The sequence below is a fragment of the Cetorhinus maximus genome, chromosome 5 (genome assembly GCF_964194155.1).
Source record: "Cetorhinus maximus chromosome 5, sCetMax3.hap1.1, whole genome shotgun sequence".
Lineage (NCBI taxonomy): Eukaryota > Metazoa > Chordata > Chondrichthyes > Lamniformes > Cetorhinidae > Cetorhinus > Cetorhinus maximus.
The window spans coordinates 166,892,730-166,905,387 of record NC_135883.1 but is presented as its reverse complement, the minus strand read 5'-3'; the positions used below and the strand labels follow the sequence as shown (position 1 = coordinate 166,905,387).

Genomic DNA, 12,658 nt, shown 5'->3' with positions numbered 1-12,658 from the left:
CTTGCCGAATTGGGGTGACACTCAATCCTGACCCATGGGCAGGTTCAGATTCCAGCGCGACTCCCTGGATCATAATCATAAATTAGGCAGTTTTATCAAACCTGAATATCAGGCTCTGGAATAATCAGGATTTCGAATTAAATCTGGTTGTACAGGATTGCATTCCATGGAACTGAATGCTGCTGCTAAAGCCCATTATTTTCACTGCTCTCAGATTGTATCAGTTGCGATTCTAATTTGACCTTGTTTTAAAAGTTGTCTTGAAGATTTGTGCAAGGATTTCCCTGATGTAGTTAAAGCATCAACTTGTAGTGCCGACTGATGCAAAACAGGATGTTCACAGTGAAATGCTGACTCTCTGAGCTTGTTATGAGAGTACCAAATATACCTGTGTAAAGCTACATCTCAGATTCAAAAAAGATGTTAAGTCCAGCAACTACAGGCCAGTCAGTTTAACCTCTGGGAAGCTTCTAGAAACGAGAACTCAGGGCAGAATTAATAGTCATTGGGCAAATGCATTTAATTAAGGAAAGCCAGCACAGATTTGTTAAAGGTAAATCGTGTTTAACTAACTTACTGGAGTTTGTTGAAGAGGTAAGAGAGAGAGGGGATGAGGGAAATGTTGCTGATGTGGTGTACATGGACTACCAAAATATGTTCGATACAGTGTCGCACAACACACCTGAGAGTCAAATTAGAGCTCATGGACTAAAAGCGGCAGTAGCAAAATGGATATAGATTTGGTAGTTAACAGATGTTTTTCAGACTGGAGGAAGGTTTGTACTTGAGTTCCCCAGGGGTCAGTCTTAGGACCCCTACTGTTTCTGATATCTATTAAGAACATACGAATTAGGAGCAGGCCATTCACCCCGAGTCTACTCCAGCACTTCAGATGCAGATCCAGGTACCTTTTAAATGAACTGAGCGTTTCAGCCTCAACCACCAACTTAAGCAGTGAATTCCAGGTGTTCATCACCCTCTTGATGAAAAAGCTTTTCCTCATGTCCCCTCTAATCCTTCTACCAACCACCTTAAAGCTATGCCCCCCGTAATTGACCCCTCAGCTAGGGGAAACAGGTCTTTCCTGTCTACCCTATTTAGGCCCCTCATAATTTTGTACACTTCAATTAGGTCACTCTTTAGCCTCCTCTGTTTTAAGGAGAACAACCCCAGCCTATCCAATCTCTCCTCATAGCTACAATTTTCAAGCCATGGCAACATTCTTGTAAATCTCCTCTGCACTCTCACCAGAGCAATTATGTCCTTCCTGTAATGTGGTGACCAGAATTGTACACAAAATTCCAGCTGTAGCCTAAACAGTATAAAAAGAAAAAGATTAGTGAAGACAAACATTGGTCCCTTACAGTCTGAAACGGGAGAATTTATAGTAGAAAACAAGGAAATGACATAGCAATTGAACAACTGCTACAGTTCTGTCTTCACAGAGGAAGGCACATAACTTCCCAGAAATATGAAGGAACCAAGCATCTAGCGAGGAGGAGGAACTGAAGGAAATTAGTATTACTAAACAATAGTGCTGGAGAAATTAGTGGAACTGAAAGCCAATAAATCCCCAGGGCCCAATAATCTACATCCCAGGGTACTAAAGGTGGTGGCCATGGAAATACTGGACGCGTTGACTGTCCCAATCTATGCCATCCTGCAGCCATGTCTCTGTAATGGCTATTAAATTGTACTTACTAATCTCTATTTGCACTATCATTTTATCTGTTTTGTTTCGAATGCTATGTACATTCAGATAGAGAGCCTATAGTTTTATCCTTATATTATTTCTGTAACCTCTATCCTTATCTGTTAATTTACTTTTAGACTTGTACTCTCTGTCCCTTCCTGTCACGGTCTGTTTATCATTTCCCATATTAATACCTTCCTCTCTTCCCTTGTCTCTTCTCTGATATACCACATCTGCCCACATTTGATCCCTTGCCCCCACTATTTAGTTTAAAATGCTCTCTACTCCCCTCATTATGCAGTTCGCAAGAACGCTGGTCCCAGCATGGTTCAGGTGTAGACCGCTCCAACGGTACCAATCCCATTTTCCCCAGTACCAGTGCCAGTGCTCCACAAACCGGAACCCACTTCTCCCACACCAGTCTTTGACCCACGCATTCATCTCTAATTTTATGTACCCTATGCCAATTTTCATCCAAACAAGTTGAAAGAACCTCAAACCTATTGAACAATTGCAGAGGCTAACACTCCTGCCCTCTGGGTCTCCTTACCTGCCTCACTCGCAGACACACCCTTCTGTCCCCGACGAAATCAGAAGACCCTATCCTAAGTGGTATGACTGCCTCGTGGTACAAAGCATCCAGATAATTTTCCCCCTCCCTGATGTGTCGCAGAGCCTGCACTTAATAACTTAGACCTTGGTGTACTGGGCACAATTTGAAAATTTGCAGACGATACAAATCTTGAAAGTATTGTGAACTGTGAGGAGGACAGTGTAGAACTTCAAAAGGACATATAGACAGTTTGGTGGAATGGGTACAAATGGCAGATGCAATTTGATGCAAAGGATTATGAAGTGATTCGTTTTGGCAGAAAGAACATGGAGTAACAGTATTAAATAAAGGGTACAATTCTAAAGGGGGCGCAGAGGCAGAGGGACCTGGGTTTATATGTACATAAATCATTGAAGGTGGTTGCGACAAGCTGAGAGTGCGGTTAATTAGGAAACAGTATTATAGGCTTTATCAATAGGGGCATAGGGTACAAGAGCAAGGAGGTTATGTTAAGCTTATATACAACACTGGTTCAGCCTCAACTGGAATACTGCATCCAGTTCTGGGTATCATACTTTAGGAAGGATGTTAAGGCGTTGGCAAGAGAGTGCTGAAAAGATTCAAGAGAATAGTTCCAGGGATGAGGAACTTCAGTTATATAGATAGATTGGAGAAAAGAAGGCTGAGAGGAGATTTGATAGAGGTATTCAAAATCGTGAACAGTCAGGGCAGATTAGCTAGGGAGAAACTGTTCCCACTGATGGGAGGATCAAGAACCAAAGGGCATAGTGGCATAGGGACGAGTTTTTCCAGCATTTTCTGTTTTTATTTCAGATTTCCAGCACCTGCAGTATTTTGCTTTTACCTTAGCGTTTAATTCACTGCCACTTCTCTTCCAGGAATGCCTACCTTGAAGAAGTACTGCTCTTCTCTTCGACAGGATTTCCATTTGTCTCTTTCACCCTGTTCACTTCATTGCTTTCCATTTTCCTCCTGGTGTTTGACAAGGTGTTTACCAAAACTCAATGCCACTATCCGCACCTTTTTTAGTCTTCACCACTACCAATAACACTCCCTTTGTCTTGTGTCCATGACATCTTTGTCAATCTCTCCTTAGCCCTCACCTATCGCTGACCTTCTATCCTGCTTTACCTGCTCCACCCCCCTTAAACAGTATAAATTCCATCATATCTACTTCTCTTTAGCTCTGACGAAGAGTCATATGGACTCGAAATGTTAACTCTGTTTCTTTCTTCACAGATGCTGTCAGACCTGCTCAGTTTTTCCAGCATTTTCTGTTTTTATTATTATAGTAGAGATAAATGGGTCTTTTTCAGGTTGGCAAGCTGTGGGCAGTGGAGTGCCACAGGGTCAGTGCTGAGGCCTCAGCCATTTACAATCCATATCAATGACTTGGATGAGGGGACTGAATGTATGGTAGCCTAATTTGCCGATCACACCAAGAGGGGTAGGAAAGTAAGTTGTCAAGAGTAGGTAAAGAGTCTACAAAGGAACATAGACAGGTTAAGTGAGTGGGCAAAAATTTGGCAGATGGTGTTTAATGTGGGAAAATCTGAACTTGCCCACTTTGGCAGGAAGAATAGAGAGAGATTGCAGAACTCGGTGGTACAGATGGATCTGGGTGCCCTGGTACATGAATCACAAAAGATTAGTATCCACGTACAGCAAGTGATTAGGAAGGCAAATGTAAAGCTGGCATTTATTGCAAAAGAATGGAATATGAAAGTAGGGAAGTTTTACTGCATCTGTACGGGGCCACATCTGGAGTAGTGTACACAATTTTGGACTCCTCTTTGAAAAAGGATATACATGCATTAGGAGCAGTTCAGAGAAGGCTCAAAGGATTCATTGCTGAGACGAAGGGGTTGTTTTATGAGGAAAGGTTGAACAGGCTGGCGTTTAGAAGAATGAGAGGCGATCTTATTGAAACATCTAATATCCTGAGGGGACTTGTCAGGGTGGATACTGGGAGCGTGTTTCCTCTTAGTGGGGAGTCTAGAACTAGGGGACAGTTTTAAAATAAGAGGTTTCCCTTCTAAAACGGAAATGAGGAGAAATTCTCTCAGAGAGTCGTTCTTCTGCGGAATTTTCTCCTGAAAGCAGTGGAGGCTGGGTCAGTAAAGGCTGACTTAGATACACAAGGAAATCAAGGGTTATGAAGAGGGCAGAAAGGAAGATAGAGTTGAGACCACAACCAGAACAGACATGATCTTTTCGCATGGCAGAGCAGGCTCGAGGGGCCAAATGGCCGGCTTCTGCTCCTATTTTCCTTTTTACACTGCAACATACCTCATACAGTTATCAATCCAACTCAGTAGGCTGTTTACTCTTTTATGTCAATACTGGCTGATGTCAAAATATTTACGCACAGAAAAAAAACAATATCCTTAACTGGGATACTCAGAGTGAGAACAACAACTTTTGTGGGAGTTTTTCAAAGCTTTAAAAAGCCACCACATTGCGATACGGAATTCCTTTCTATCAGCACTTATTTGTTCCAATCTGACAGAAAAATAAAGTGCTGATACATCTACCCTTGTTAGAGTTCTGTCTGAGTGCACTCTTTGTGTTAAGGCATTAAAAAAAATCAAAAAATGTTTCTCTTCAAGTTCAGTACCTTGTCAGTTTCATGGTGAAGTACTGATCCTGCAATCAAAGTGTTAAGGCAAACCGTTCCCAAAGGAATTATTATCCACACAGCACTGGAAACCTCTCGTAAAACTAAAAACATCCTACCTGCATCATGTGAAGCGAGAGCCCGGAGCATCTTCCCAGCACTCCTGCGCGTCTGCGTTTCCTTGTTACAGAGTAATTGCATAAGTACATCCAAAGCTCCCGTCTCTTTGAACACTCCCACCAGCGAACCAATACTAGCATAAGCGCTCAGAACGTGGATTGTATGCGAAATATTCAAGGATGAATCTGGTCCAGATTTACGAGACATTTGTCGCCTTGCTCTTTGTACCAAATGCTTTACGTCCTCCTTCATATCAAGTAACTCTACATCGTCAAAGGTCACATCGGAGTCGGCACTCACTGGGCAACATCTGGCACTTGGCTCCTGTTCCTCTTTCACTCTCTGACCCTCTGGTTTCCGTTTCCCAAGGAGCGTAGGGCAGTTGGCATATACATCTTCAGCTGACATCCACATCAAAATATTGTCCACTTTGCTGTCACTAGATGAACTGTTTGCTCCATTGCTGCTGCTGCCTCCACCTCCACTGTCATCTATAGTCAGCACATTCCAGCGAATGAGGTACTCTGTAAGACCATCATGCGAGCGGCGTTGTCGAATGAGCTCTTCTGGATAAGCCTGCATTTTGGGTCCCAGCTGAACCAGAAGGTTTTTGCTGCGCCGTTCACCCATTCTGTTAGTACCTAAACAGAAAGTGACAATTACATTTACAACAAAACATTTCCAATACTTATGTGAATTCAATTACACAGGCACGGCTTGTTACAAGTAAATACGTCAGCTATTTCAGGCAGGTACCTTCAGATTTTCCGCTCCTCTAGCACATTTCATTGTTCTGCACATGCTGGATAAAAAGGCAATAATAATCTACCTTCTACCACCTTCCCTTTTACACTGTCCATTTCAGAGGATTGGAATCCATACAGCTCAGAAAAAAAACTATTACTACCTCCCATTTCCTGTTCCTGCATTGCCAGTTGCAATTAGGTTCAAACAGGATGGAAAGGCTAACAAGTTCCCATTTTGGGGAAAAAAAAGTTTTTTTAATTGAAAGTAATTTCCAGTAGTTAAAATTTCAGTAACATGCTGTCTCATGATTTCCCATCTACTTCTAAAAGCAGGCAAATCCTACTAACACCAGCCCTCCTATGTGGTGGGGACAGTACATGCTACATTTTCTTCAAAATGGCTCAATGAATAATGTTGTAGTGAATCATGTATTAACACAGCAAGATTAAAAGCATCCCATGTTTGATCTATGTTCCTTACTGAGTCAGCTAATTCCAGACTGTGCACTGGTTGGACATTACAACGGGCCTCAGCATTCAACTGCTGGGGAGGGAAGGTGAGAAAGATGTAAAAATACAGCATTTCCACTCCTGACTGCTATCCAATCACCTATCCAAATACACATTATTGTGCTCAGCTGTGTCACTTTCCTCTCCTAATTGATGAATAACTAAAACTGTCCAGATGCAAAGGATGGTCACCAAGGGCGCTTGGAAATGCAGCCTTACGATGAGTCACTTTTCAAAAGAAAGAGAAATTGAACAAAACAAGAGCACAGCCAACAATTAAAAAGCTGCACTGTAGGACAGGGCATACAGGGAGAAATAAATGGGATGTGTAAGAAAGGTACCGCGATAATCATGGGTGACTATACTTTTGATTGGGAAAATCAGATTGGCAAAGGTAACCTGAAAAATGAGTTCATAGTGTTTTCGGGACAATCTCTTAGAGCAGTATGTTCTAGAGCCAACCAGGGAGCAGGCTATCCTAGACCTGGTAATGTGCAATGAGATAGGATTAATCAATAACCTCATGGTAAAGGAACCTCCGGGTGACAGCAATCACAACATGATAGAATTTCATGTTCAGTTTGAAATGGAGAAGTGTGGGTCCGTGACTACTGTTTTAAACCTAAATAAAGGTAACTATGACAGGTGAACTGGGAAACTGGTTAAAAGGTCGCACAGTAGAGTTGCAGTGGCAGACTTTTAAGGAGGTATTTAATAAAGCTCAGAAAAGATTTATCCCAGTGAGAAAGACAGGCGCCTTGAGAAGGATGCACATCTGTGGCTAAATAAGGGAGTTAAGGGTAGTATGAAATTGAAAGAAACACTGTACAAATCTGCAAAGATCAGTGGTAGGTCAAGAGGATTGGACAGGTTCTAAGAACCAACAAAGAATGACTAAAACACAATGAAGAGGGAGAAAGCAGGATACGAGAGAAAGCCAACCAGTAACATTAAAACAGATAATAAAAGTTTCTACAAGTATTTGAATACGAAGAGTAACTAAAGCTAGTGTTGGTCCTCTAGAGAGAGTGTCTGGGGGATTGATAATGGAAAACAAAGAAATGGCAGAGGTGTTAAACAGGTATTTTGTGTCTGTCTTCATGAAGAGAACTTAGAAAACGTCCAAAGATTCTTGAAAATCAAGAGGTGATAGGGAGGAAGGAACATAATACGATCACCAGGGAAAGGGTGCTCGGAAATCTATTCGATCAAAAGGCTGACAAGTCTCCAGGACCGAATGGCCTGCATCCTAGAGTCTTAAAAGAAGTTGGGGCATAGATAGCAGATGCATTCGTTAAAATCTTCCAAAATTCCTTAGATTCTAGAAAGGTTTCAGCGGATTGGAAAACAGCTAATGTAACACCTTTATGCAAGAAAGGAGGGAGGCAGAAAGCAGGAGACTATATTCCAGATGGCCTAACATCTGTCATCGGGAAAGCGCTAGAATCCATTATTATTGCTGAAAAAAATGAGACATGTCTAATCTTTTCATCTTGCACTCATCAGGACACTCGAAGAATAACAATATAAAGGGGAAAACAACACTTTATATTGTATGTGAAGAGGGGATAGGTTGGCAAGTGGCGTTGCCATAGAGAATGCACCACTGATGGTGACTGACAGTTAACTGCCAAGCATTGTTTGAAATTTAGACCAGACAGCTTGACCCTGATTGGTCAAGGCATTGCCCTGAGGAATGAGTCGCGAATGGCTGTCACTTATTTCATTTAGCTGAAACAGGCGCAATGTGTGTACATGTTCTTTCTGTCTGCAAAGATCAGAGCCCTGTGTATTAAGATATGTAGTATACGCAAATATGCCACATTGTGAGCCCGATTCACAATCTTAAATTGGTTGTCAGTGCAATTCTTAGCACATTGGACAACATTTGCTAAATAATCCTCAGTCGCGGAATCACATCTAACGTTGGACACTGTGTTTTGAGTTTTGCAAGCACGGGCTGGTTGGGTACAGTCTGTACCCTGCCTGTTGTGAACAGTGGCTGGGACATGCTGTTTGATATGATCTGCCACCAGTCTTTGGGATGTACGGCGTACATACCTAGCATCACACTGGCACTGAAATTCATATACCACATTATTCATTTGTGTGACAGGCAGAATGTCTTTTTTGCTTGACGGCAGCATCCTGTTCGTGGTGAATACCACTCGTGTTGCTATTGCATAGTAGCAGTGTGAAACAGCTAGTTCCACCTGTTGCTCAAATTTTTGAGATACCTTTCCCTTCCAGGGTAATCAAAGGTAGACTGGGCACTTTTCAGGGCCGAAAGTGATGGCCTTAGGCCTGTTCATGAGTTTGCGAGAGATACAGCACAAAATACATTATTAAGGAGGCTATTAAGGGGATTATAGCAGGATACTTAGAAAATCACAATTTGATGAGACAGAGCCAACATGGCTTTGTGAAAGGGAAATCGTGTTTAACTAATTTCTTGAGAGTTCTTTGACGAAGTTCCATTCAAGGAGGATAAAGGAGAATCAATAGATGTGGTGTACTTTGCTTTCCAAAAGGCATTTGATAAGGTATCACATTAAAGGTTACTACACAAGATAAGAGCACATGGTGTAAGGGGTAACATATTAGCATGGGTAAAGGATTGGTTAAGTAACAGGAAGCAGAGTAGGAATAAATGGGTCTTATTCAGATTGGCAAGCTGTAACTAGTGGAGTGCCACAGGGATCAGTGCTGGGTCCTCAACTATTTACAATCCACATCAATGACTTGGATGAAGGCACTGAATGTATGGTACTAAATTTGCTGATGACACCAAGATAGGTAAAGAAGTTGTCAAGAAGAGGTACAGAGTGTGCAAAGAGATCTACACAGGTTAAGTGAGTGGGCAAATATTTGGCAGTATAATGTGGGTAAATGTGAACTTGTTTACTTTGACTGGGAGAATAGAAAAACAGTATACTATTTAAATGGAGAAAAATTGCAGAACTCAGTGGTACAGAGGGATCTAAGTGTCCTGGTACATGAATCACAAAGTTAGAACAGCAAGTGATTAGGAAGGCAAATGGAATGTTGGCATTTATTGCAAGAGGAATGGAATATAAAAGTAGAGAAGTTTTACTGCAGCTGTACAGGGCCTTGGTGAGACCACATTGGGAGTACATTTGGTCTTCTCTCGAAGCAGTTCAGAGGAGGTTTACTGGACTCATTCCCAAGGTGAAGAGGTTATCTTGTGAAGAAAGGATGAATAGGTTAGGCCTATGCCTATTGGAGTTGAGAAGAATGAGAAGTGATCATATTGAAACATATAAGATCCTGAGGGGACTTGATAGGGTGGATACCCAGAGAATGTTTCCTCTTGTGGGGGAGACTAAAACAAGGGGACAATGTTTAAAAATAAGAATTCTCCCTTTTAAGACAGAGATGAGGAGAAAATCTTTCTCCCAAAGGGTCATCAGTGTGTGGAATTCTCTTCCCCAGAAAGTGATGGAGGCTAGGTCTTTAAATTTGTTCAAGGCTGAGTTAGATAGATTTTTGTTCGGCAAGGGAGTCGAGAGTTATGGGGGACAGACAGGAAAGTGCAGCCGAGACCAGAACAGCCACGATATTATTGAATGGTGGAGCTAGCTCAAAGGCTACTCCTGTCCTTATATTCTTATGTCCATGCAGCCTGGACTAAGTGTCTGCTTCCATTCTCAAATTTTTTTCTAACAAAATAATTTTTTGATAAAGGAATTTTAAAAATTAAATATCCCCTCCACAATGTTAGCATGATAAATCTAGAAGGGATAAAGATCCTGCCTGCCTCAAGGTTATAGAGTACTTTGTGCCACAGATTTTTCACTGCATGTAATTTAACAGCAAATCCTTCTACCAAATGCAATTTTCAAAAAGAGAACCCACAATTCCTGCCATACCATGATGTGATCTCATTCACCTAGGCATCCTGTAGCCTAACTAGTTAACTTCATTTATTGTTGAGTTTACATTGCTGTATGTACTAAACCCCTGTAAGTATAGACTGCAGTTTTCACAGCTTCTTAAGCTGGAGTAAAAATACAAATTTAATCCTGGATGCATATATTAGGAAATCTAAGTAAGGTCATCAGAAATAGTAGATAATACAGCCCAATTTATTTTGAACTGTACAACCCTCCCACAAAAATGTGTAACATGAGCTTCAGGTCCAAGGAAAGACTGGTTTCACACAAAAGGCACAGACTGCAGACCTTGCTCACATTCCTCGTTGTTAAGCTTGCACCTCAAGACTTCACTTTTACTCAGACGTATCAAAACAGACAAGGCTGTGTATGAATGTTTTTCGTGGGGAAAAAATGTCACGCCGTCAAAATTAGTGATTTGCAAAGTCATTGTGATCAGTGTCCAGCATACACTGTACTTCATTTTCCTTTGTCTTATTTTTTACTTGCTTCATTACTGCCATCTGTACCATTTCGACTACAGGCAGACAGACAGAGATTCATCCTAATAGAAACTGCTCACAATGAAACCAGTTTACAATTGCTACAAGTTTCACTCTCGCCTTCAGGGGCCTGGGCTCAGGGGGCACTGCCCCTCTCTCAAGAGGCCACCTTGCCTCAATGTGCTCACAACAAGCGCGCAGTAGGCTCTGGGATACGGTTCTGTAGTATAAAGGAGTTATTGGAGCTACAGTCCAAGTCCATACAGCTATTTGTTTTGACAGCCAGGGTGCATGTTGGGGGATGTAGTCCACCTTTGGCCACACTCTCGCTCTCTCGTGCAGGCGCCGGCCCACTAAATGACGACAGGAGTAAAGGCGAAGCGAGCCAAGGAGGCAGGAGAAGTGGCAGTAGCTGGAGTGTTAGCCAGGGCAGGGCGCAAGGGCATCTTGCCACCTTCACAGCAGTCCCAAACTCCTCCTCAGCGATAAACTTTCCAAGCCCAGAGTAGTATGCGTGAGGCTGGGAGTAAGCCACACACACACACTCCCCCTCCCCTCCTCAAAAACCTATCCGCACACCAGGCCATGTGAGGGGGAAAACCTAGGCCAAAAGGCAACCCACTTCTGACCCCCACTTTTGTTATGAATTCTGCCAAGACCAGCTTTGAGTGTGCGCCGCCAGAGACGAAGGCAAGGTTAATGTTAGTTAAACCTAACTCCTTAGCTCTACTCCGGTTCCTTCCCCCTTCACTGGTAATCAGAACTTGAAGCCTAATCTGTCTTTATAGCTCTGCTTCTTAAGCACAAAAGTCAAAAATGTTTCATTAGTTAGCTCTACTGCTTGGCATTTTTTTAATGCTCATTTTTATTAACTACTCATTTTTTAAAAATTATCAATTTATTGTTTTTACTTTTTTTTTGCTCAGCAGGTCGTTTATATTTTCTTCATACCTCGGCTACATTTTTGAATCTCATGTTTAATGTTGTGCCAAACCTTGTCTTTCTGAAATTTGCTCCTTGGTCCCTTGAGTGAGAAAAAAAATTTAAGTGTGGCCCCTCATGCAAAAAGGCTGGAGGCTGGACACCCTGGTCTATACATATCATTGCAGCCACTCCCTTTGGTGGCCAGTTCCACATTCACACAAGGAGTTTCTTCTTTATTCCCAATTGGATCTCTTGGTGACTATCTTATGGCTCCTGGTTATGCTCTTCCCACAAGTATCTACCCAATCCAAACCTTTCATAATTTGAATGGTCTCTATCAGGTCACTTTACTCAGCCTTCTTTATTCAAGAGAAAAGAGACCCATTTTGTTCATCCTCTCCTAAAACTCCCACATTTCTGCTCCTATCCGTACAATCTTTTCTGTACCCTCTCCAGTGCTTCAAATCTTTTCTATAATATGGCAACCAGATTGTACAAAGTTCTCCCAGTGTGGTCTAACGAAGGTTCAATAGAACTTTCGCATAATTTTTACTTTTCAATTGGCTTGTTAACCTGTGTCGCTACCTTTAGTGATCTGTAAATGTAATACCTCACATTTATTTATATTGAAACTCATTTCCCCATTCTGCAAGCTCATAATTTGTTTCAGTCCTCCCCAGGAACGACTGCAGAGGAGACTGACTGAGGAGAGTGCAAGAGGACGACTCTCGGTCAGCAGCACTCAGAGGATCTAGAATCTAGTCTCTACTCAAGTAGGAGTAAAGGTAAAATAAAAGCAAGGGTCCATATTTCATTTAGTTAAGATATGTCTGAAGAGCTCAGTCCCATGATTTGCACATCCTGCACTATGTGGGAAATCCTAGACGCTCCTGGCGGTCTGGGTGACCATGTGTGTGGGAGGTGCCTCCGACTAGAGCAACTCGAGCTCCAGGTTTTGGAGCTTGAGCGGCAGCTGAGGGCACTACAGTGCATTCATGAGGCTGAGGGGTTCATGGATAGCACGTTTCAGGATGTGGTCACCCGCAGCTTAAGGAAATGCAAGCAGAGGGGGAACTGG

General features: G+C 42.2%; 1 protein-coding gene across 3 annotated transcripts in view; it reads right to left on the bottom strand.

The window, feature by feature from the left end:
• Window positions 1-12,658, bottom strand: part of cul9 (cullin 9) — a 318,678-nt gene that overhangs the window by 268,758 nt on the left and 37,262 nt on the right. For all 3 annotated transcript variants that reach the window (XM_078542786.1, XM_078542788.1, XM_078542787.1), the window contains exon 2: window positions 5,004-5,645. In XM_078542786.1, coding sequence (XP_078398912.1) covers window positions 5,004-5,634 — 631 coding nt within the window. In that variant the 5' untranslated portion in view covers window positions 5,635-5,645. The remainder of the gene's footprint in view (window positions 1-5,003; window positions 5,646-12,658) is intronic.